Source organism: Euprymna scolopes, chromosome 33 (genome assembly GCF_053919585.1).
Source record: "Euprymna scolopes isolate OS-2025 chromosome 33, ASM5391958v1, whole genome shotgun sequence".
Lineage (NCBI taxonomy): Eukaryota > Metazoa > Mollusca > Cephalopoda > Sepiida > Sepiolidae > Euprymna > Euprymna scolopes.
Genome location: NC_136514.1, coordinates 13,962,265 through 13,984,073, shown reverse-complemented (window position 1 = coordinate 13,984,073; position 21,809 = coordinate 13,962,265). Strand labels below are relative to the sequence as shown.

Sequence of the window (21,809 nt, the reverse complement as noted above, 5' to 3'; positions counted from 1 at the left end):
GTTGCTTAACTAGCTATACTGATGCAAGTAAGATTACAATACAAATAAAAAAAAAAAATGCATATATTGTATTAATAAGTTAATCTGCATAGCTTATTCCAACATAATATGTCCTAATTTACTTCAGTTTTCTGTTGATCCATTACACCTCTGCATTATATTGCCTTCTATAAATTTAAATTGATATACACACTAAACAATGCTTCAAGCAAACTACATTAAACCTTTGAAGGCGAATACAATTTATGAACACTGAATTTCTTTAACCACAAAAATGCATCATAATACAAAAAAAAAACATCTGAAAATGATTCAAAGCACGCAAGGGTCACATCGAATTCTAAGCGCGAGTTGCAAGTCATTTGGTTTTATGGTCACTCGTTTTGCATGGTTTGCACACAGGTTGGTATCGTACAGTAAAGAGGAGAGAAAGAATTCTGTGGCTTCTTGCAGGGCAAGAAGGGCTGAGCTCTGCCATCGGATGTTGTAAGCAAAGTACGATGCAATCTCCCGGACTAGCCGCATGAAGGGCAACTTCCTTAATGACAATTCATTTGATCTCTGCAAAAAAAAAAAATAAAAATAAAATAATAATAAATAGAGGAGGACTTTACAAGTGAAACAGTCACATTTGTGGGTGATTTTTAAAAGTGTCGACTAGAAATAATAAAACGCTTATCTTTTGTCGATTGTGTTTTGTTTTTAAACCAACAACCTTTCCAAAGCTCATTACTGAGTTTAAAATACTTTATTGAGCTTTATTTTTTTAATAAAACAAGCAAAGCGAAATTATTTAAACCAAAGTTTAATAGAATAATGTAACTGTTTTTTTTAACAAAGGCTGTTTAAAAATAAAATATCTGAAGAAATTTGAATGTTTATATACCTTCAAGTCTCAACATAAAATTCAGTGTATATTTAGAATTACACTTATTAAGAAAAAAAAAGTACAGAAAAATCTTTATGATGTACGCACTCGTCAAGGAACAAAGATATTATATTCCAAAAATCATGTGTTTGGCTAATAGTTTTTCTCTTTGGCTAGTAGATGAAAATATTTAGTCGTCAAAGGTCAACTAAAGATAAATTTGTCCGTAGAGCCCTGTCGAGGAATCTTATTAATATACTGTTGTATTACTACTGAGAATAAAAGAATATCGACAAACATTGATGCATAAAAAATAGGGTATATTTTTATTGCTTGTTTGTGATGCATGAATAGGGTGAGACAACAAGCAGACAAAGCACGGGAATTGATGGAAGTTGATATCTCAAAATCGCTATGTAATAGACTTTTTCTTCAATCACAAGTTGGACTAGTTTATATATCAGTTTTGAATATCTACTTGCTCAGATTTTTCTCTTCGCCATCAATTTTTGTTAAAACTGCAAAAGTATTTATCTAAGCTAGCACGAACGCCCGGTAAAACCCCATCATAAAGTATGCTTAAATATGATATTTTAATTCTTGCAGATTTCGTGTATATTATTATAGAGTTAATGTTCTATCGATTTTTATATATTATAAAGTTGTGATTTCAAAAATAAAAAAATATATCCATATGAATTGAGTACATTAGCTTAAATCGAAACCGAAATAAAAACTTATGAAAAAAATATATGTATATATATATATATATATATATATATATATATATATATATATATATATATATGAACAAATGATTAATAAAACATGTAAAAAGACATCTTGAAAAAGAGTTAAAAACATATTTAATTTTAAAAAAGGAAACACAATATTTTATTATAGAGTTAATGTTCTATCGATTTTTATGTTATAGAAGTGTGATTTCAAAAATAAAAAAAGTATATTCATATGACTTGGGTGCATTAGCTTAAATCGAAACCGAAATAAAAACTTATGAAAACAATATATATATATATATATATATATATATATATATATATATATTAAAAAAAAAAAAAAACTTGAGTTCCTTCAGCCATAATCGAAACTGAAACAAAAATTTGTGAAGGATTCTTGATAAAATTATTTATAAAAATATAGATGATTTAAGTGCTATCACCTACAGTCGAAACTGAAACCCAAACTTATGAAGAATTCTTGGTAAAAAATAGAAAGAAATAGAAGAACCTAACAATTAAACGACTCGGATGTAAGCATGGTACAGAAAATAACACACACACCCTCCCCTCCTCTGATTCCATCCTATTTTTGACTCTGCATTTCCTTTCATTTTTATTTTATCCAAATTTTATCCAGATCTTTTCATAGTGCATAAACACAACTCTTTTACATTGCAAACAAGGCACATTTCCACTTGAAACATAAGGGGCTACTATTTAGGATCATGTCAAACAGTGGACTGTGGGGAGTTGAGCAGCAAAATACTTGTCTACATTACATTTAAACTTCTGCAAGTTAGTACAGTTAGGGAAGTAGGAAACTGGGAGGGTGTTTCAAAACCTAGCAATCCAAGGGAAAAAACTATTGTAGTAGAAAGTTTTCTGATATCTAGGGAGCTCAACAGTAAAGGGGTAGGATTTTGTTGCTTGTTGGGTTTGTAAGTGTATGTACGTCGAGGGGGCACAAGTGCTATGAGTTCAGAGCACTTTTCATTAACACTCGTCTAGTTGGAACCACTATCAATAATTTCCCCCACTCTTTATCTGTGCCTAAATCTGAATGTAGATTCCATGAACAAAGCTTCTTTCTTAGAACTGCACATCTGTGGTCAGTTGGAAATGGAACAGACTACAATATGGTTGTCTTCAAGTCCAACATGAACAAGTTCTTGATAAGCCATCCCCTTAAGTAATCCGATTTTGCCCAATTCCTACTACTGCACACTCATTAACCTTGAGTGGCCTCCGGGCCTTGATAAATGGTGACTTTTTGTAAAAAAAAAAAAAAGAAAAGGTATTTCCTGGACAATGCCAGGTTTTTATTTTGTTTTTCTAGTTGGCTCATACCCGTGTTGAGTCTTGATTGCATAGCCCTTTCCTTCATTTATATGGCAGTGATGATGGTTGGTAAGGAACTTAGCAGGATAAAAGAATGTGGAATTTGGCTGGTTGGACAGTTGGTTTGGAATTGGTCAAATCTATTCTCCATGGTATCATCTGTCTGTTATAATGCCGTTGTTTAATAATTTTTTTCTTTTATAATTTTTGGATTATTCGGACGACTAATCTCATTTTCAGTTGTTTGTTATTCAAAAAGCTGAAAATTAATTCATAAAACTTACCTTACAATCATTGTTTTATTTTTTTTTGTTTTATTGATTTGAATTTCAATTTTCTAAAAGTTTTGTAAAAAAAAAAATAAATAAATAAAGTACTTGTGCTGAGAAGTTAGTCGGCTGAAGCTAATGTTTCATGGGCATTTTCCGGCAGATACCATAAACCGCCGGGATATGCTAAAATGCTTAACCAACGAAATTCAAATCTGCAGTCAAGAAAAGAAAATTCAATCAATTTGTTGACAACTTTGTAATTTACCGGTGATGTCGTCTGCTACTCTTTTAAACATCAAAGAAATGCAACAGACTCTTAACATACCTTTTGTTTATTAAATTGTTAGGTGAAAGTACAGAATAATTACAAAACACCTTAACTCTAATTCTTCCCATGTTAAAAATAGGTTTCTAAATAATAACGTTATTCTTTCAGCACGGTTTGTTTCTCTGCAGAAGTACCAGAAAAAAAAAAAAAATCCCTAACAAAAACAAGAAAACTTTTTATCTTCCAAACAATGTCTGATCGTATTCTTGCCTCATTTTGCAATATTTCTATTAACAATTGGAGAAAAATTTGATGCTAGTGCACTTATTGAAACGCGCTATTTTTAAAAATAGTATTTTCAAGTTTAATTGAAGTTTTATGATATCTGTTTTTATTAAATTGTACAGAATAGGTACAAAACAACCTCCCCTACCCATGTTAAGAATGGCTTTCTAAATAATAACGTTATTACCCAGCACGGATCAGTGAGTGCATTAATACTAAAAAATCATAAAAATGGGTAAAGAAATTGATTAAAAAAAAAAAAAAAAAAAATTCATAAAAATTGACAACTTTTTTTTATAAAAATGGATAACAAAAATCATAAAAAAATGGACAAAATCATAAAAATGGACAACAAAATAACAAATATACAATAAAAATAAACAATATTGATATTTGCTGTTATTTTACTTTATTTCATTTTTCGTATTATTATTTTTTTATAAAATATAATAAATATTAATTCTGGAAAATTACCATTGGGTTTCGTTGTTGTTGTTATTATTATTATTATTATTATTATTATTTTATTTATTTTTTTTTTAAAGAGATATCCATAAAAAATGCCCCCCCCCCCCCGTCTTTACTAAAACATTGTTTTTCTTTTTTCCGTTATCGTCTGCATACTTAAATTTCATTGGCTAAACGTTTCGGCAAATCCCAGCCGTTTACGATATCTGCTGGAAAACGGCCGTGAAACTTCGGCTTCAGCAGCCCGATAAACCACTCGGACGATTCCGACGATAACACAGCTATCATACAGCGCAAGTGCGCCTGGGTCGGAATGGTATGGTTCTGTTCCGTTTCAGAAAACCATAATCCCAGGCATTACCTATAGATCGGTTTATTGCCGGTCGCCTAAGGGGGCCATATCTGGAAATACCAGGATCGACCACACAAACTTAACAGTCATTGAGAGTGCCCCCTTCTTTAAGGCGAACTAGATTCCATAATATCAACCGACTTCGTCTCAAATTCAGTCAAGATGGTGGTAAATATTACCTTTAGTTGAGCCAATGGCAAAATAAATTCCCTGCTTCTGCTTCCCGTGGGCATTCCGGGATTGGAACTCGATGAGCTATCTTCTTCCTCGCTGTCATCATCGGATGAATCGGTAAAAAGTGAAGAATCGGAGCCACTCAGGCGTCTTTGACGATGATAGGATCGGGCGAACCTCGACATATTTTGAATAATAAAAAAGGGGCAACCAATTAATTTTGTTTGTTTATGTTTAAGGGCGATAACTCTATCTGCTTAGTAATCGTTGCAAAGGAGACAGAAACGCTCAGTTTTGTGAAAGGATTTTTTTTTTTAAAATAAATTTCCAATTATTTCTTTAGAATTTAAAATTACCAACCACGTCTTTCTTGGAAAGAAAATTGTAAGATTTTACATTACTGGTACAGCTTTAAACTGACATTTGTGCAGCATTTTCCGGTCGTTTACGTAAACAAACGGAAGATGTCGAAGCGTTTTAGTCAATCAAAATACCCTAGAAGCAGACGACAGCATTATTTGTACAAAATAAATAAATAGATGGAAAAAAAAAAAAAAAAAAAAAAAACACGAACATTTGTTTATTTTATTTCCTTCTTTTAACATCAACCTAGCTAGTTATACCTAGTTCAAAAGAAGTCCAGTTACAAAATAATTAAATAAAAATGAACAAAAGAATTTGTAAAAATCGTCGTTTCTTTATTATTATGTGCTTTACAATTTTTAGCTTATTCATAAAATAATTTACAAAAAAAAAAAAAAAAAAAAAAAACTTGTAATTTTCCCATTCAAAAAATTCATTATTTTTTTTTTGTCAAAATAAATAAATAGACAAATAAATAATTATAAACTAAAATAAAATAAATTGCCATAAAAGTTAACGAACTGTGGTTGTTTTTATTTCATTATCCCCCCCCCCCCCCTGAAAAAAGCCTCGTTTTGATTTTGACTCCTGTTAGTTTGATTTGGCTTTTTTTTTTCTGGCCGTTTACGCATTTCTGTGTGGACAAAGGTCGATTTTGTCTGGTTCAAAAGCTGTACCAGTACCAATTTTACCCTTTGTCTCTATGCTGCTGTAATAATACTCTTTCATGAATACAGTGCATATGCTGCCCAAAAAATTTCAATGTAGCTGGGAAGCAGGAAGCCTTCTGAATGCGACTTTGATACTTCCAGTCAAGTCAACAGCCGAACGGTCTCCATTAGCAGCAGTAGTTCAAACAGCTCTTTTCAGAGCTACCTTTTCCACACTACTTATGCAAACAACACACTACTTATGTGAACAGCAAACTACTTCTATGCAAACAACAAACTACTTATGTGATGCAACTACTACTGTCTGCCTGCTTCCTGAGATTACCCTTTTTCAACCAGCGACCTCCTGCAGACCTCTGTGCCTACTGCAGCTTTCTAGCACCTCCTTCAGCCATCAGCACCTCCTGCAGCCTTCCAGCGCCTCCTAAGCCTTCCAGCAGCCTCCAGCACCACCTATAACCTTCTGGCATCTCCTGAAGCTCGCAGTTTTCCCTTTAGGCTACCCACTCCAGTGCCTATACCTGTCAAGCTAGTCGTTCCAGTGTCAGTCAATGTCAGGCTACCCATTCTAGAGCCTGTCAATGTCCGGCTACCCATACAAGTGCTTACTGATGTGCAGCAGCCTTGTTCCAATACCTACTGTCGTCTGATTACAACCTCCAGTAGTCTACTGACTTCAAGCTGTCTCATTCCATAGGCTGTTTCCTAGCTTACTCGGACTGATCACAATCTCCAGACCTTTTGAATTTGACACTCACATTTATTTCTTTTTGGTAAATAAAAGATGATCTGTTGTCTTTAAAACGAATTTCAGCATTTGTCATTCTTTTTTTGCTATTGCCGTTACTCTTTTGCCGTTACTCTTTTGCCGTTACTCTTTTGCTGTTACTCTTTTGCTGTTACTCTTTTGCCGTTACTCTTTTGCCGTTACTCTTTTGCTGTTACTCTTTTGCTGTTACTCTTTTGCCGTTACTCTTTTGCCGTTACTCTTTTGCTGTTACTCTTTTGCCGTTACTCTTTTGCTGTTACTCTTTTGCTGTTACTCTTTTGCCGTTACTCTTTTGCTGTTACTCTTTTGCTGTTACTCTTTTGCCGTTACTCTTTTGCTGTTACTCTTTTGCTGTTACTCTTTTGCCGTTACTCTTTTGCCGTTACTCTTTTGCTGTTACTCTTTTGCCGTTACTCTTTTGCTGTTACTCTTTTGCTGTTACTCTTTTGCCGTTACTCTTTTGCCGTTACTCTTTTGCCGTTACTCTTTTGCTGTTACTCTTTTGCTGTTACTCTTTTGCCGTTACTCTTTTGCTGTTACTCTTTTGTCGTTACTCTTTTGCTGTTACTCTTTTGCTGTTACTCTTTTGCCGTTACTCTTTTGCTGTTACTCTTTTGCTGTTACTCTTTTGCCGTTACTCTTTTGCTGTTACTCTTTTGCTGTTACTCTTTTGCCTCTGTGTTGACCCTTATAGTTATATGGACGATTGGCACATTTCCATACTGCCTCCCGACCCACTCCAACACTGTCAACGGAATAAAATGAGATTCTATTTTGTGTGTGTTGTAATTACATATCTACACATCAACACTCTGAAAATACTTAGAAAACAAAAATAAATAAAATAAATAGAGAGGGTCCACTTTATATAAATCTAGCATAAAATGATCACCCAGTTATTGACCACATACCGTTAGACAGAATGGGTAATTATTTTTTGTATTTTTAAAATGGCTACCATTTAATTTTTTTTTCAGAACTACTAGCATTGTTATCTGCAGACCAACCACACTTGCTTTTTTCTTTCTTTTTTTGGCAGAAAAATAAGACTTTAAAAACATACATTTCACTTAACCTCAACACTGCCCCCCCTCTCTCTCTCTCTCTCTCTCTCTCTCTCTCTCTCTCTCTCTCTCTCTGTATCCTAATCCTTTTTTCTCTCCATATCTATTCCCCTGTTCTCCCCTATTTTCCTTATCTCTCCTCTCATCTTTTCATGAGAAGGAACACTCTGGAAGCTGGAAAACTATTGCTGACAAATTACTACAATAATTGCATTAAAATCGCTCTAAATATCGATATTGAGAGAGAGGGGGGGAGTTTTAACAGAAAGATGTCATACACTCTTCATTTTTTGTTGTTATCCATGCCCTCACCCAGACAACACTGGATAACCATGCTAGTTTTAAATAAAAATGCATCTTTTTTAAATTTAAATTACAACCTTGATATTATTATTATTATTATTATTATTATTATTATTATTTTACACAATAACACATTTGCATAAAATAAGGATTATATTTATAGATTCTTCAAATATAAACTTGAGTTGTTAACTCAAGAAGCACCCTATGTTTAAATGAAAATATATCTAACATAAATTTATCTTATTGAAGTTCATAGTCAAACCCAAACAACAAACCATCTGACATATCCATACTTGATTTGGACTATCATTTTGCCTATTTTTTTCCCTATTAGCACGAATATAATTTGATTCATTGAAGTTTCTTTCTTATAATGATTAGATTGGCTAATTACTTTGTCAGAATGACACTATTTTCAGTTTATGAATTAACCAGCTTAAATAATTGATTAAAAATTTCAACATTACTCTACCTCTGTCCGACTTCAGCAAAACGATTATATTTTTACACATAGATATTAGTCTAATCATTTCTTTGTTATTCCGACATCCGTGTATGAGGTACAGTAATTTTTTAATAAAAAATTGTATATTGGCTTCATTAAATGTTAAAAAGGGTTTTCGTCAATACCATTCGACTTTTAATAGCTGTGTGCTGTTTCTTATTTTATTTTTCTAAGACACACACATGCTTTAGAATTTACAAATTCATTTGTGTGGGCATTACAGCATTCACTCACACCAAAACTCTTGGGTCAAAAAGCAGGATACTTGATAAATGGCCGACGTACTTGAAAGCACGTTTCTTTTGTCAAAAATATGAATTTTTAACCAATCAGGGCTCGATTTAAAAAAAAACAAACTTATTTTTGCAAGCTCCTGGGAGCCGCTAAAGAAATATAAAAAGGCCAAAAGAACTTCTCTCATCAGAGAGGGACAACATGCATCAGCAGAAAGACAAGTCGCCGAGTGAATTCAGTAGCTGAGATGACAGCTTTTCTGGCATGCCAAGGAACATTGCTTGACTCCCTCTATCTTTCACTTTGCCATAACACGTAATCGACTCTTTCTCTTACGCTCTCATGTCTTCACCGTCTTGCTCCCTTCCTTCTTTCACCTTTGCGCACACAAAATAAGCAATTTCTTTTCTTTTAACGAAAATAAACAAAAGTTTATTTTATATTATTTGGTAGTGTATTTCTTTTTATTTATTTATTTCAGGAGACTTATGCAAGTCCCCAACAGCTGCTTAGAAGATATTTCTCACTTCTCTGAAAACACATTTGGAGAATGTGTGTGTATGGGGAAAAAGTTTATACAGAAGATGAGGAGCAAAAAGTTTGTTTTACAATCCATATTGATTCGAAAAAGTGTTCAAAAAACAAATATACAAAGTGTCCAAAAAGTCACTGAAGGGTTTTGATCTTAATAAGATTAGATTAAATAAGATTAAATAAGATTAAATAGATTAAATAAGATTAAATAGATTAAATAAGATTAAATAAGATTAAATATATTAAATAATATTAAATAAGATTATTTAAAATAAATTTATTTTAAATAATCTTATTTAATATTAAATAAGATTAAATAGATTAAATAAGATTAAATGAGATTAAATATTATTAAATAAGATTATTTAAAATAAATTTTTTTAAAATAATCTTATTCAATATTAAATAAGATTAAATAGATTAAATAAGATTAAATGAGATTAAATAAGATTAAATATATTAAATAATATTAAATATATTAAATAATATTAAATAAGATTATTTAAAATAAATCTTTTTTAAATAATCTTATTTAATATTAAATAAGATTAAATAGATTAAATAAGATTAAATGAGATTAAATAAGATTAAATAGATTAAATAAGATTAAATAGATTAAATAAGATTAAATAAGATTGAATAGATTAAATAAGATTAAATAAGATTAAATAGATTAAATAAGATTAAATAGATTAAATAAGATTAAATAAGATTAAATAAGATTAAATAGATTAAATAATATTAAATAAGATTATTTAAAATAAATCTTTTTTAAATAATCTTATTTAATATTAAATAAGATTAAATAGATTAAATAAGATTAAATGAGATTAAATAATATTAAATAGTTCAAACAGCCCTTGTCAGGGCTAGTCCTTTTCCAAGTTAATATGCAATTCTCAAACCATTCTTATGCGATCCACAAACTACTACCATGTGACTACTACTGCCTGTCTGCTTCCTGAGATCTCCCCTCTTCAACCAACGGCCTCTAGTTCACTCCTGCAGTCTTCCAGCCCTTGGTGCATCCTCCTGCAGTTCCAGCGCCTGCCTTATCCTCCTGCACCCTTTCAATGCCTGCCGCAGCTTCCTACAGCCTTCCAGCGTCAGCTACACCCTCCTGCAGCCTTCCTACACCCTTCCAACACCTGCCAGATCCTTCTACAGCCTTCCAGCATCACTTGCAGCCCTCAGCAGGTTACCATTCTTACTTTCTTTTCGTAAATAAAAGGCGATCTGTCGTCTTCGAACTGACTCCAGCTTTTTTGTCATTCTTCTTTTTGCTTTGCTGTTTTTTTTCTTTTTGCGTCTGTGTCTTAATATTTTCGTTGTGCGGGCAACTGGTTTTTATAACTTGTTGTTAAACCCTCTGTGCAGTCACTCGCGCGCACACACACACACACACACGCACACACACACACACATACACACACGCTCGCAAATAAACGAATGTTTATTCATTTCAATTTCCCCATGCATTTTGCCCCAAAAAAGGTCTTTTAGCAACGGCATAATTTCAAAAAGCCTACACACTTTTTCTCACGACAACAAAAGTAAAATGAACATATTTCTGGCGGACGTAGTTGACGACAGTATCACATGACACAAGCGACCAATGAGAAAATTTAGAAGATTGTCTTTTTAACTCTTTTCAGTAGCAATTTTGTTTTGGAGCCGGTCCAAAATGTATAAAAACGCATCAAACATTCTTTCTTCCCTTCTTTTTCTCTTCTTCTCGCTTCAACGTCACATGAGAACATGCGTCTCGTTTTCATAACATTGACACTGTCAAAGCCGTCAAAACCATGATTACACACGCCATGCGGGCACTCAACTTATGCACACACGCACCCATTATGCGCATTTTCTAATTAATAACAACAAATTATTTTCCTCATGAATTACTTTCCTCATGGGACTTTTAAATAAGGCGAACTTCGCCAGTTAAAACACCAACCTTAAAATAAGGACATTATTTTCACACAAGACTTTTACCTTCTAATCGTATTAATTCCATGAAGGACTTTCATCTAACATTCTAATCATAATGACTTCGCAAGAACTTTCACTGATCGGACCTTTGCTTATTCATCTTGTTGTTTTTGTTAAGAAATAAATGCGGTGCATTTTAAACGAGAAGGAGGTGTCATTTTGTTTTATTCCTTTTTTTTATTATTTTGTTTGGGGCAAAGAGATTTAATTTCACTTAAACTTCTTTTCCCCTACATCTCTGCAACATTTTTTTTTTTTTTTTTTTACAAGGTAGTCACCACTTATCAAGGCCCGGAAGCCAGTCGGGGATAAGGGTTATTGCGTGTACAGTACGTTAGTATTAGAGATTTGATAAAGTGTCTTACTTAAGGGGGCGGTTCATCAGGAATTTGTTTACATTGGACTTGAAGACATCTAGATTGTAGTCAGGTGGGAAACAGGCAACCGGAACAGAGTTCCACAGGCGTGCACTTCTAAGAAAGAAGCTTTGTTCATGGAATGTACGTTTTGATTTTGGCACAGATAAGCAGTAGGGAAAATTTTTGGCAGTGGTTTCAGCTAGACGGGTGTTTATTGTGAAAGATTGGCAAGGGTGGACGAGAGATTGGAGTTCAGATGAGCACCTGCCATGGTAGTAACGATAAAACAAAGACAGGCTCGCAACGTCTCTTCTGTGGGAGAGAGGTTGCAGGGAAGAGAAAAGGGCTTCACCCACTAGGCCACAAAGCCTATTTTGTACTCTATTAAGGCAGGATAGGCTGTTTTTAGCAGCTCCTGCCCAGATGTGGCAGCATTACTCCATCCTTGGACGTACTTGGTTTTTATACATTGTCTTATCATGTTCATAGAGCAAAAACAGGTGAGATAAAATATCTTACAGCTTCTTTTTTTTTTTTTTTTTTTTTTTTTTACACAGTGATCACCACTTATCAAAGCCCGGAAGCCACTCAGGGATAAGGGTTATTGCAAGTACATTAAGTTAGTGAGGAGATTTGCTGAAGTGTTTACTTAAGGGGGCGGTTCATTAGGAATTTGTTAACATTGGACTTGAAGACATCCAAGTTGTAGTCCGGAAGGAAGCAGGCAGACGGAACAGAGTTCCACAGGCGTGCAGTTCTAAGAAAGAAGCTTTGTTCATGTAATCCGCGTTTTGATTTAGGCACAGATACAGAGTGGGGGAAATTTTTCACAGTGGATTCAGCTAGACGGGTGTTTTTCGTGAAAGATTGGCGAGGGGGACCAGAGATTGGAGTTCAGACGAGCATCTGCCATGGAAATAACGATAAATGCAGTGATGTTAGCAAGTGCAACCCTGAAGCACATATAGGGTAAATTAGGATCTTCTCTGGAGATATCCCTGCCACACGGGAAGCCATCCTTAATGTAGGCACATATTCCATGCCCATGGCGATCTTTCTTTTCTTTCAAGTTTTACATCAAGTAAGACTATTTTTGTATGATTATTTTAAAAGGGACATTGTATATTTTATTTGTCACTATTGTTTGGACGATAGATTTAACTTTGTTATTCCATGCGAGGGAATTAATTCTATAATTAATCTCGCAATTAGAGACCCCTTTTTTGTATGTCCTATTTTTTTTTTTTAATCTTTTTGTAATTGGTACTTAAGGTTAATTGTTAACCCTTGCTTTTGGAAATAAAAGCAATGCATTATTTTATTTCTTTCAATAAAACCTGACGAAATTGATACTCTTTTCGCGGTTCTGGTTTTCATTTGTTATCCTTTTTATATTTTGCTTCCATTTTGTTTGTTGTTACTTTGCCTTCATTCACAAGACTTTGCTTTATTCCCACCCACCCCATTTTTTAAAAAATATTTGCTACACTAAAAACGTATTTTGGTAATAGCAACTACAAAATACGTGAGTTCCGCTGTCCTGCTTCCCTGTTGAATACAACATGGTAGCCTTCAAATCCAATATAAACAATTCTTGTTGAGGTGCCGGGAGGTGCCCCCATAAATAATCAAATTCTGCCCAATTTACACCATAAACGATTACTATACTATCACCTTACATTCATTAACCCTTATCCTCGAGTGGCTTTCGAGCCTTCATAAGCTGTGACTCCCAAACACAAAAAAAGAAAAGAAAAAGATAGTTAGAGATATAGATAGATAGATAGATAGATAGATGAACAAACAAAAATACAGGAAATTAACGGGAGATAACTCGTCACATTACTGTACTCTCTCGACGAAAAGCCTCCATATTTTATTTACTTTCTTTTGTAAAAAAAACGAAACAAAACAAAAACAATTGTTCTTTCCATTAAGTTCCTGATGCTTCAGTAAGCCGCCCAGATGCTTGGGCGGTGCTTCGCACGTGTCAGGCACAGGTACACGCCGCCATCGGAGGCTCTTTTCAAAACCGGAGACGATCATCGCCATATCAACCCTGTAATCGAATCATCTCAGAGATATCTGAACACAAACAGAAGGCGGATCCTTCCTTTTACTGTTGGGTTACCGTTAAGGACATCTTCACAGAGGGAAAACGACCCGCAGGAGTCAACCTTTGCCCCACTTTTCAAAACAATCACATCGTCGTCCAGTCATAAGGGTTCCAAGATGAAAAAACTGAAGTTCGACAACCAGACCCTTCGTTCGTTACCCGTGGATAACTCACCGGACATGAAGTCTGCACGCAGTGTGCCGGGCGCTTGCTTCTCCGTCGTCCGTCCAACTCCGGTGACCAACCCTCAAATGGTGGCATTTTCACCCAGCGCAATGTCCTTGCTCGGACTGTCGCCTGATGACATGCAGACGGAAGAAGCCGTCCAGGTTTTTTCTGGAAACAAACTCATGGACGGTTCGGAACCAGCGGCTCATTGTTATTGCGGGTATCAATTCGGGGTATTTGCAGGTCAACTCGGGGACGGAGCTGCTATGTAAGTTACTAAGATGTTCGATTATTTTTATTTTTTGTTAAATAGTCTGAAATCGACAAGTGGTGTTTATCCAAAGGTCGAATGTTATTTTATTTATTTATTTTTTTTTTTGTGTGTGTATGGGTGGGTGGGGGGGGTCACTATTGTGTACTTATGCAAAATACGAATCGTGCGATTAAAAAAAAAAGGTTTTACGGTATCTTTTGTTTATTAAATTGTTAGATGAAAGTACAGAATAGTTAAAAAAAACAAACAAACAAACAAAAGAACCTCTCCCCATGTTAAGAATGGGTTTCTAAATAATGACGTATTCTGGATAAAGTATCTATTGTTTTTTTTTAAATTTAATTATTAGCATATAAGAAAATCAAAATGTTTTTATAACTACAATGTTTTGTTTAATTACAAATAATAAAATCAAACTTTCTATTGAGGATCGGAGACGTTTGACTGTTTTTACGTGTGGTTTTACGACTTGCCATTCGGACTTAGGGTTACTGGGATTTTATATTTAAACAGTAATCCCAATCCGGAGTGCTCTTTTTTAAGAAGCTGGATTTCTCCACATTAAAAACTACTCCTTTGTCTAACTTTATCCTCGTGGGGAAGCAAGTAAAAAAGGAAAATGTTATTAACTTGAGTTACAATTTTTCCTTAGCTAGCTTCTTCGAGTGGTTTACAAAAATGGCTACTATATTTTCCGGTTCAATTTACGTTTCAACATTTCACGTATACGATGAGACTTGCGTGTTTTTAATGTTGTTGTTGTTATTTATTTTTTTTTTTTTTAGTAAATAAAATAGTATTTGAATAAAATTATTGGTGCTAGTGCATTTACTGATCCGCGCTATTTTTTGAAATAGTATTTTCAAGTTTAATTAAAGTTTTACGATACCTGTTTTGGTATTATTATACAAACACCGTGACAGCGTTAGGGTTAGGGGGTTAGGGTTAGGGTTAATTCGCTGTCACGGTGTTTGTATAATATTACCCCTGTTTTTATTCAATTGTTAGGTGAAAGTACAGAATAGGTACATAACACCCTCCCCATGTTAAGAATGGCTTTCTAAATAATAGCGTTATTATTTCAGCACGGATCAATAAGTGCACAGGCACAGCAGCAGCATGAGTACCAAATTATTTCATGTTATAGTACTCCTAAACCAGGCACTTCTATGACTGCAAATTACATTGATTTTTAGTAAGATAGAATGTACTTTGGTAACAACTTCTGGTTTTGAAATCGGAAATTGACAACTGGTGTTTGTTTAACAAAAAAAAAAAAAAAAAAGAAAAGAAAAAAAAGTGCGTCAATTTGCGAAAAAAATATCGAAATGATAGCAAAAACATATTTAACTGTAAATAATTTATGGCATCGAAATAAAAATAAATCATTTGTGTCTGTTTCGTTTAATTTAAAAGCATAATCCAAACTATTTGCTTAGTAAAAAGTATTCGAGTGATTTGTTTTTGTTATTGCGTTTTAAAAACTGTTACGTAACAAACAAAAAAAGTATTTCATCGTCGATAAAGAACTTATTTTTTCACCTTAGGATGGGCTACACGCTGGTATTATTGTAGATCAACACCCTCAACTACCCCCCCCCCATGAGATTTTACTTTTTGAGGCGATTACGTGTGAGCACTGTAAAAAAAAGTGCTTCCACACAATACGAACCAAACTAAACCTAAAATTTAGGTTAGGAGGAAAAATAACAGTTTTGTTTGTATGGCGTACAAGAACAAAAATAAATAAATAAATAAATAATTATTTTAGAATTTAGAGTGGGAATTAGTTTCGCATAGAAACTCTAAATGCATTATTCCCTAATTTCCAAACTAACGTGTTAGGACACAGTGTATTATAATTACGTAACAGTGTTTTTTTTTTCTTTTTTTTTTATACTTAAAGTGCATTATTTTTTATTTTTGGTCAATGTGCGCTGCTTGTTTAACCTGCAAAGCGTGTTTATTCCGAAAGCGGTTCTTAACATGGGGAGGTTGAAAATAAGAAAATACCTTTCGGAATAAACACCCCAACCTTATCATATTAAGAACAGCTTTCAGAATAAACACCCCAACCTCCTCATGTTAAGAATGGCTTTAAACACTCTCTGCAAGTTGGACAAGAAGCGCAAATTGACCTTATTTGATTTTATTATTTTATTTTTTTGGGGATACCTACTTAATGCATAAGCACCTAAATGACTTCGGTTCTTCTTCGTTATTATAGTGAAATTCAAAAGTTGAAATATTGAATTTTAAGTGAAACAAATGGTATCTACTGAATTATCATGACACAGTAATAAAAATATCCAAAAATTACGAAAAACGATAAGATAGAAAATCAATTATAAATGAAAACAGTTCTTGAAAAAAAAAAATTCAAGTGTGTATATGAATAAAAAGCATCAAGTCAGGGAAAATAACTCGGTCTGTCTTGTTACAATTAATGGCGGATGTCACGTAATCATCTATTTGTATAAAGTACATGTTTTATGTAACAATGCAGTAATATTTAATTAATCGTGACATGACAATTGAGTAGATAACGTTGTTTATTGTTGAAATTGATAAAAACAGTAAGTAGTTATTGATTTTTTTTTTTTAATGAAAACTCTTTTCGGCTGTCGGATTCTGTTACAATAACGAAGAAGAACCACATCTTAACTATTGAGGGAGGGCTTAATTGCCGAAAAGTTAGCAAGAGCTGTCTATCTGTAGAACGCCTAACCGTTTGTCTGCTTTCCATGGTCGTCTTTAAGTCTAATGTGAATAGACCCTTATTGAGTTGCCATTTAGATAATCTTACCTTACCCAAGTTTCCACTGTGACTGATATTGTCTCACCACTTATCTAATACTTAACCCTTATCCTTGAGTGGCTTCCAGACTACTAGTGTGTGAGTGTGCTTGCTTAATGGCATTTCAACCTCTAGGGGTCATTTAATGCCAAGATATAGTTTGTTGATTTAGAAAATTTTCGGTTTCCTGTAAAGATGTTTCAAGTTTCTTGAAAAGTTTATCTTTAGAAGTAAGACAGAAATGCACATTATAACTACACAGGTCGGTAGACAATTACATTCTCCTGCATTTGTAGAGATTCAACACCTCCATCCACTACGCTATGGGCTCCAAAGTTGACCAAAATGTGGTGAAAAAACAACTATGAAGATGAGGATAACAGTCCACAAATAAATAAATATATGAATTACTCATCTCAAAGGATTCCAATAAAAAAATAAGGTACTTGTATAATTTAATCAAGACATTAAAAAATAAAAATATCGAAAAAAGGTTATATTGTACGTATCCGTTTTGGACTGAAGATCTCCGAAAAAAAATTTCATTTAATTTGATCGAGTATTTTTTTTTTTTTTTTTTTTTTTTTTTTTTTACAATGAAAAAAACACGTTTTTTTTTTATGAGAGTGCGTTGAAGTCATGCCACGGGGAGATAACTCCATGTAAAGCGCTGACACTCCCTCCCCATCTTTAATACTAGCTTTTCTTCCTAAAAATCGAACCTTTTGCTCGGTATCATAACAAATTGTTTTTTCGCTGTAAAAAAAACAAAAAAACTACTTGATGAAATTAAGTGAAATTTTTTTCAGAGAACTTTGTTCCATAACGGATACATACAATACAACCTTTTTTTCGGTAGTTTCATTTTTTAATGTGTTCATTAAACTGTACAAGTACCAAAAATAATGATATATAAGACATTGTTTTATTTATAAATTCTGTTATGAATAGGGGCGTTCGTATATCATGACTAGGACAACAGCATATTCTTTTAATTGTTTTTACTCTCAAGTATATATCCAACACAGACACAATCAACCGAGAACCACGTCACTCTACATAAAAACATATAAGACATCAATGGATATATACCTGAGAATCAAAACAAGGAAAAGAATATGCTGTTGTCATAGCCTTAATCATAACTATTAATGCCTTGCAGAAGATTATGCCCAAAGATGAATATGTGTGCAAATGTGTAGCACATAAATGACAGAAAGTAGTGGAAGAAATGAGGATTACTCACAGTTGACTTGATGTAGACATTTTGCAAGGAGGTAACTCATATAAACTGCATCTATCAGACTTAGTCTGATAGATGCAGTTTATATGAGTTACCTCACACAAATTCAAGTAATATCAGTCTTGGTCTGATATTACTTGAGTTTGTGTGTTACAACTATTATGGACAGAAGCAATATATATCCATTCCTTTAATGGCCCTAACTAGTATCTGCCTGTCCTATTCCTGCATGGAAACGTGAGGACTCGCATCATAAGAGTTAAAACAAAAAAAGGAGTTAGCTCCCTTTGATTGTTAGTTCTATTATTCTAACAAACATTTTGTCCATTTTTAAATTTTAGGTACCTTGGTGAAGTTATCAATGAAAAAAAGGAACGCTGGGAAATTCAGTTAAAAGGAGCTGGTTTAACGCCATATTCTCGAACTGCTGATGGTCGAAAAGTGCTGAGAAGTAGTATTCGAGAATTTCTTTGTAGTGAAGTAAGTTTTGTTTATTTTTTTAAGTTACTATCAGACCATCTATGGAGTACTGCTGTCATATTTAGACTGGTGAATTACCATATTATTTGAGTATTCTTGATAAGGTTCACATGCATATCTATAATGTGATTGGCCTCACTCTTCTCTGCACCTTCTCATATGAGCTTTCAATTCACTGTTTTGGGAAAACAAATGAACACATATCCAAGAAAATCGCGGAAACTCTAGAGGAAGACCTCCAGTCTGTAGTGGAATGTAGCCCCTTACATCAAAGTGGCACTGTGCCTTGATTGGAGATAAAAAACAAACAAACAAAAAAAACTTCATTGTAATACAGCTTTCTATTCCAGTAGCTTCTTTCCAAGAACTGCAGACTTGTAGAACTCCATTATTGCTTATTGTATCCCTCCTACCTATAATCTTGATCTTTTCAAGACTAAGTTCAAAAGGCTCTTTGCGTTAATCATCTTTTGTTCTTCTTAGCTCCATTTTGTGGAAAGTTAAACGTTAAAATGAATCATTTTTCGGGGGTTCCTATTTGGAAGAAAGACTGGGAAGAGATGATTTTAGGCAGATATTTTTATGAAAACTGCTTTTAAGCTCATACTTGAATGTGAGAGAAAACGATAGAAAAAACGAGTTCAAAAACATAAAGTCATAAATAAGATATTTTATGTTTAAAATGCAATTATACATAGATAGGAAAAGATAGATTGTTTGTGAATATTTTTAGAGTTTTTGTTTAAACAAGAGATTCATTAGTTCAGATATTAAAGAAGTCTGAGTTTTTAAAGGTTGTGGATTATCTACAGACCTGAAAAATCGTTGATAATTTAAGGGTTTGTTATATAGTCGAATTACGGTTAATGTTTTTGTAATGTCTATATAAGTTTTGGTCAAATGTATACAAAATCATATACATATATAGTCGAAGAATGGTTGTTTAATGTTTTTGTAACGTCTGTATAATTTTTGGTCGCATTTTAGTCAAATGCATACAAAATCATATACACTCTGTTAGTTTCGATATGACAGCAGACGAACGAATAACAAACAACTTTATTTACAAAATCAGCTGACAGCAGTAAAGTGACGAATCGTCGGCATGGAGGTGTGTGGTGCGTGCAGGTCAATATAGAAAATGTCTTCACGTCTTCATCGTTGTCGACTTTCTCTTTTTATACTTGTTATTAGTCTTCTATTATTTATATTTCTTAAATTGGAATTCGATTGTTTTGTGTTTTACGCTATTTCAATCCAGATTAAAATGTAGAACGACCGATTGATCCCAATTCTTCCATGACCCCAATTCTTTGGTCTGATTATAGATTGAAGTCATCACTCAGCAATCGCTCGATCTCATCTGATATCTCTTGGCGTTGCCTGTCATCTATTCAACAGGTTTTGGATTATCTACAGGCCTGAAAAAACATAATCAAAACTTTTTCATTCAATTACAGAAATTATATTTGATTGAAACTTGTTAATGAGAATGAATGCTATTTGCTTTGATAATTGTGGAAAGTTAAATGTTAAAATGAATAAGTTTATACATTTGTTTTCGATGAGCAGACGACAATGTGAAAGAGTTAATGCATTGTATGTATGTGTGTGTGCATTAGTGTCAGCATGTGTATGCTTATGACTGTATTGTGTGTCAGTAATGCAGTATGGCTTGAAGCAACTTGTTTGTGTCAAGTGAAGTGCACATAGGTTGAAAGGTTTCGAACCCATTGACTTCCATTGACAATGCGTGCACCTGCATGCTAGCAAAGGTCATGAAGTAGGTCAGTGCATTTTGAATGCAAGCCAGTTAACGGGGGTTGCCACCCCACACACACCCTTTAAAATAAAGAGGAATGCACATGCGTTTTTCTAGTCAGTTCGGCAGTTTTCAGTCTTCAGTCTAGAGTTAATGAGAGAATCTTGATTCAGGATGAGAAAACGAAAAAAGAAGAAAAAAAGGTCTGAATCAATTCAGCGGTGTCCTATCGATGATGGAATCCAAATAAAGACTTCTCCAAACAATAAAATCAAGTCATGTTTTTGGAGAGCAAGCATGAATCGTCGTGAGGGGTACTGACCAAGAATAAGAAAAAAGCATGTGTCTTAAGATATTATATGTAACACACGCACATGACTGTAGACACATGTGCACACACAGAAGACAGATGGTAACGACCATGTCACAATTACATACACAAGAATATATATATATATATATATATATATATGCACGTCATCTTATCTGATCCCCCCCACAACAGAACAACTGTATGCATCTGTGAGTCGAGATAGCTATCCCAAGCCCGACGATGTTTACTCTGTTGTGATTTTTGCTCAAACTGTTTATTGAAAATAAATCTGCCTTTTAATACATTCAAGGTGGACCAAAAACGGCAAAGTTTTATAAATTCAAACAAATGCATCTGATTGGCTTAAAATGTTTTTATTTGTTTCTTTTTATGGGTTCATTCGAGCCAGTTGCGCAAAAATAAGTTTAAGCATTTTCATTTTAGACACCAAAGCGTAAACTTCGCTAGCTACACATTTCATCAAGTAGCTTTATGCCATGTCCGAAGCGACTCTCATGAAAAGACAAATCAAAGAATTAAAAAAAAAAAAAAAGGATGATGCTTGTGCATTATAATGGGATTTCAAAAAATGCAGTTTAAGTAAAAGCACTATTACGTATTTGCATGTCGAAATTAGTAAAACTTGAAAAAATTATGAAAAATGATCAAGTAGGATATTTGCTAGAATTATTTGTTACAAAAAAATCTAGATATAGCGGTCTGCCATTTTTGATTTTGAAACCGCAAATGAAAATTATTTTGTCAAAACTGCAGTTACCTCCCCTAGAATTTAAGAACTAAATACGATAATGTTAGACAGTCGCCATGTTTTTTTTCTCCTTGCCAAACATGACAACTTTTACACATTAAGAAGTTCGGAGGTTGCATTGATTGAAATGTGCAGATAACACAAGATGAGAACATTAGTCCAATTAATCTAAATAATATAAAAAAAAAAATCTTATATCCAGCTAAATTCCAAAACTATAATAATTGGTATACAAGTATGTTTCAGTTTGAACAACAGTGGTACAATAATATTGTGAGGTTAACATCCATGCTAGGCGTTCATAAAATGCACAGCAGAGCAATAT

At 33.6% G+C, this 21,809-nt stretch overlaps 2 protein-coding genes across 2 annotated transcripts in view; one reads left to right on the top strand and one right to left on the bottom strand.

The window, feature by feature from the left end:
* Positions 1-239: 239 nt before the first annotated feature.
* On the bottom strand, positions 240-5,034 carry LOC145258148 (histone H3-like). Its single transcript, XM_080115937.1, has 2 exons — positions 4,771-5,034; positions 240-561 (listed from the first exon to the last, which is right to left on the bottom strand). Exons 1-2 carry the CDS (start codon positions 4,948-4,950, stop codon positions 313-315), a joined length of 429 nt encoding a protein of 142 aa, XP_079972063.1. The 5' UTR covers positions 4,951-5,034; the 3' UTR covers positions 240-312.
* An 8,349-nt stretch (positions 5,035-13,383) lies between these two features.
* The window catches only part of LOC145258147 (protein adenylyltransferase SelO, mitochondrial-like), a 47,616-nt gene continuing 39,190 nt past the window's right edge, over positions 13,384-21,809 (top strand). Inside the window, exons 1-2 of the mRNA XM_080115936.1 lie at positions 13,384-14,114; positions 18,502-18,640. Of these exons, the coding sequence (XP_079972062.1) occupies positions 13,528-14,114; positions 18,502-18,640 (726 nt within the window). The 5' untranslated portion in view covers positions 13,384-13,527. The remainder of the gene's footprint in view (positions 14,115-18,501; positions 18,641-21,809) is intronic.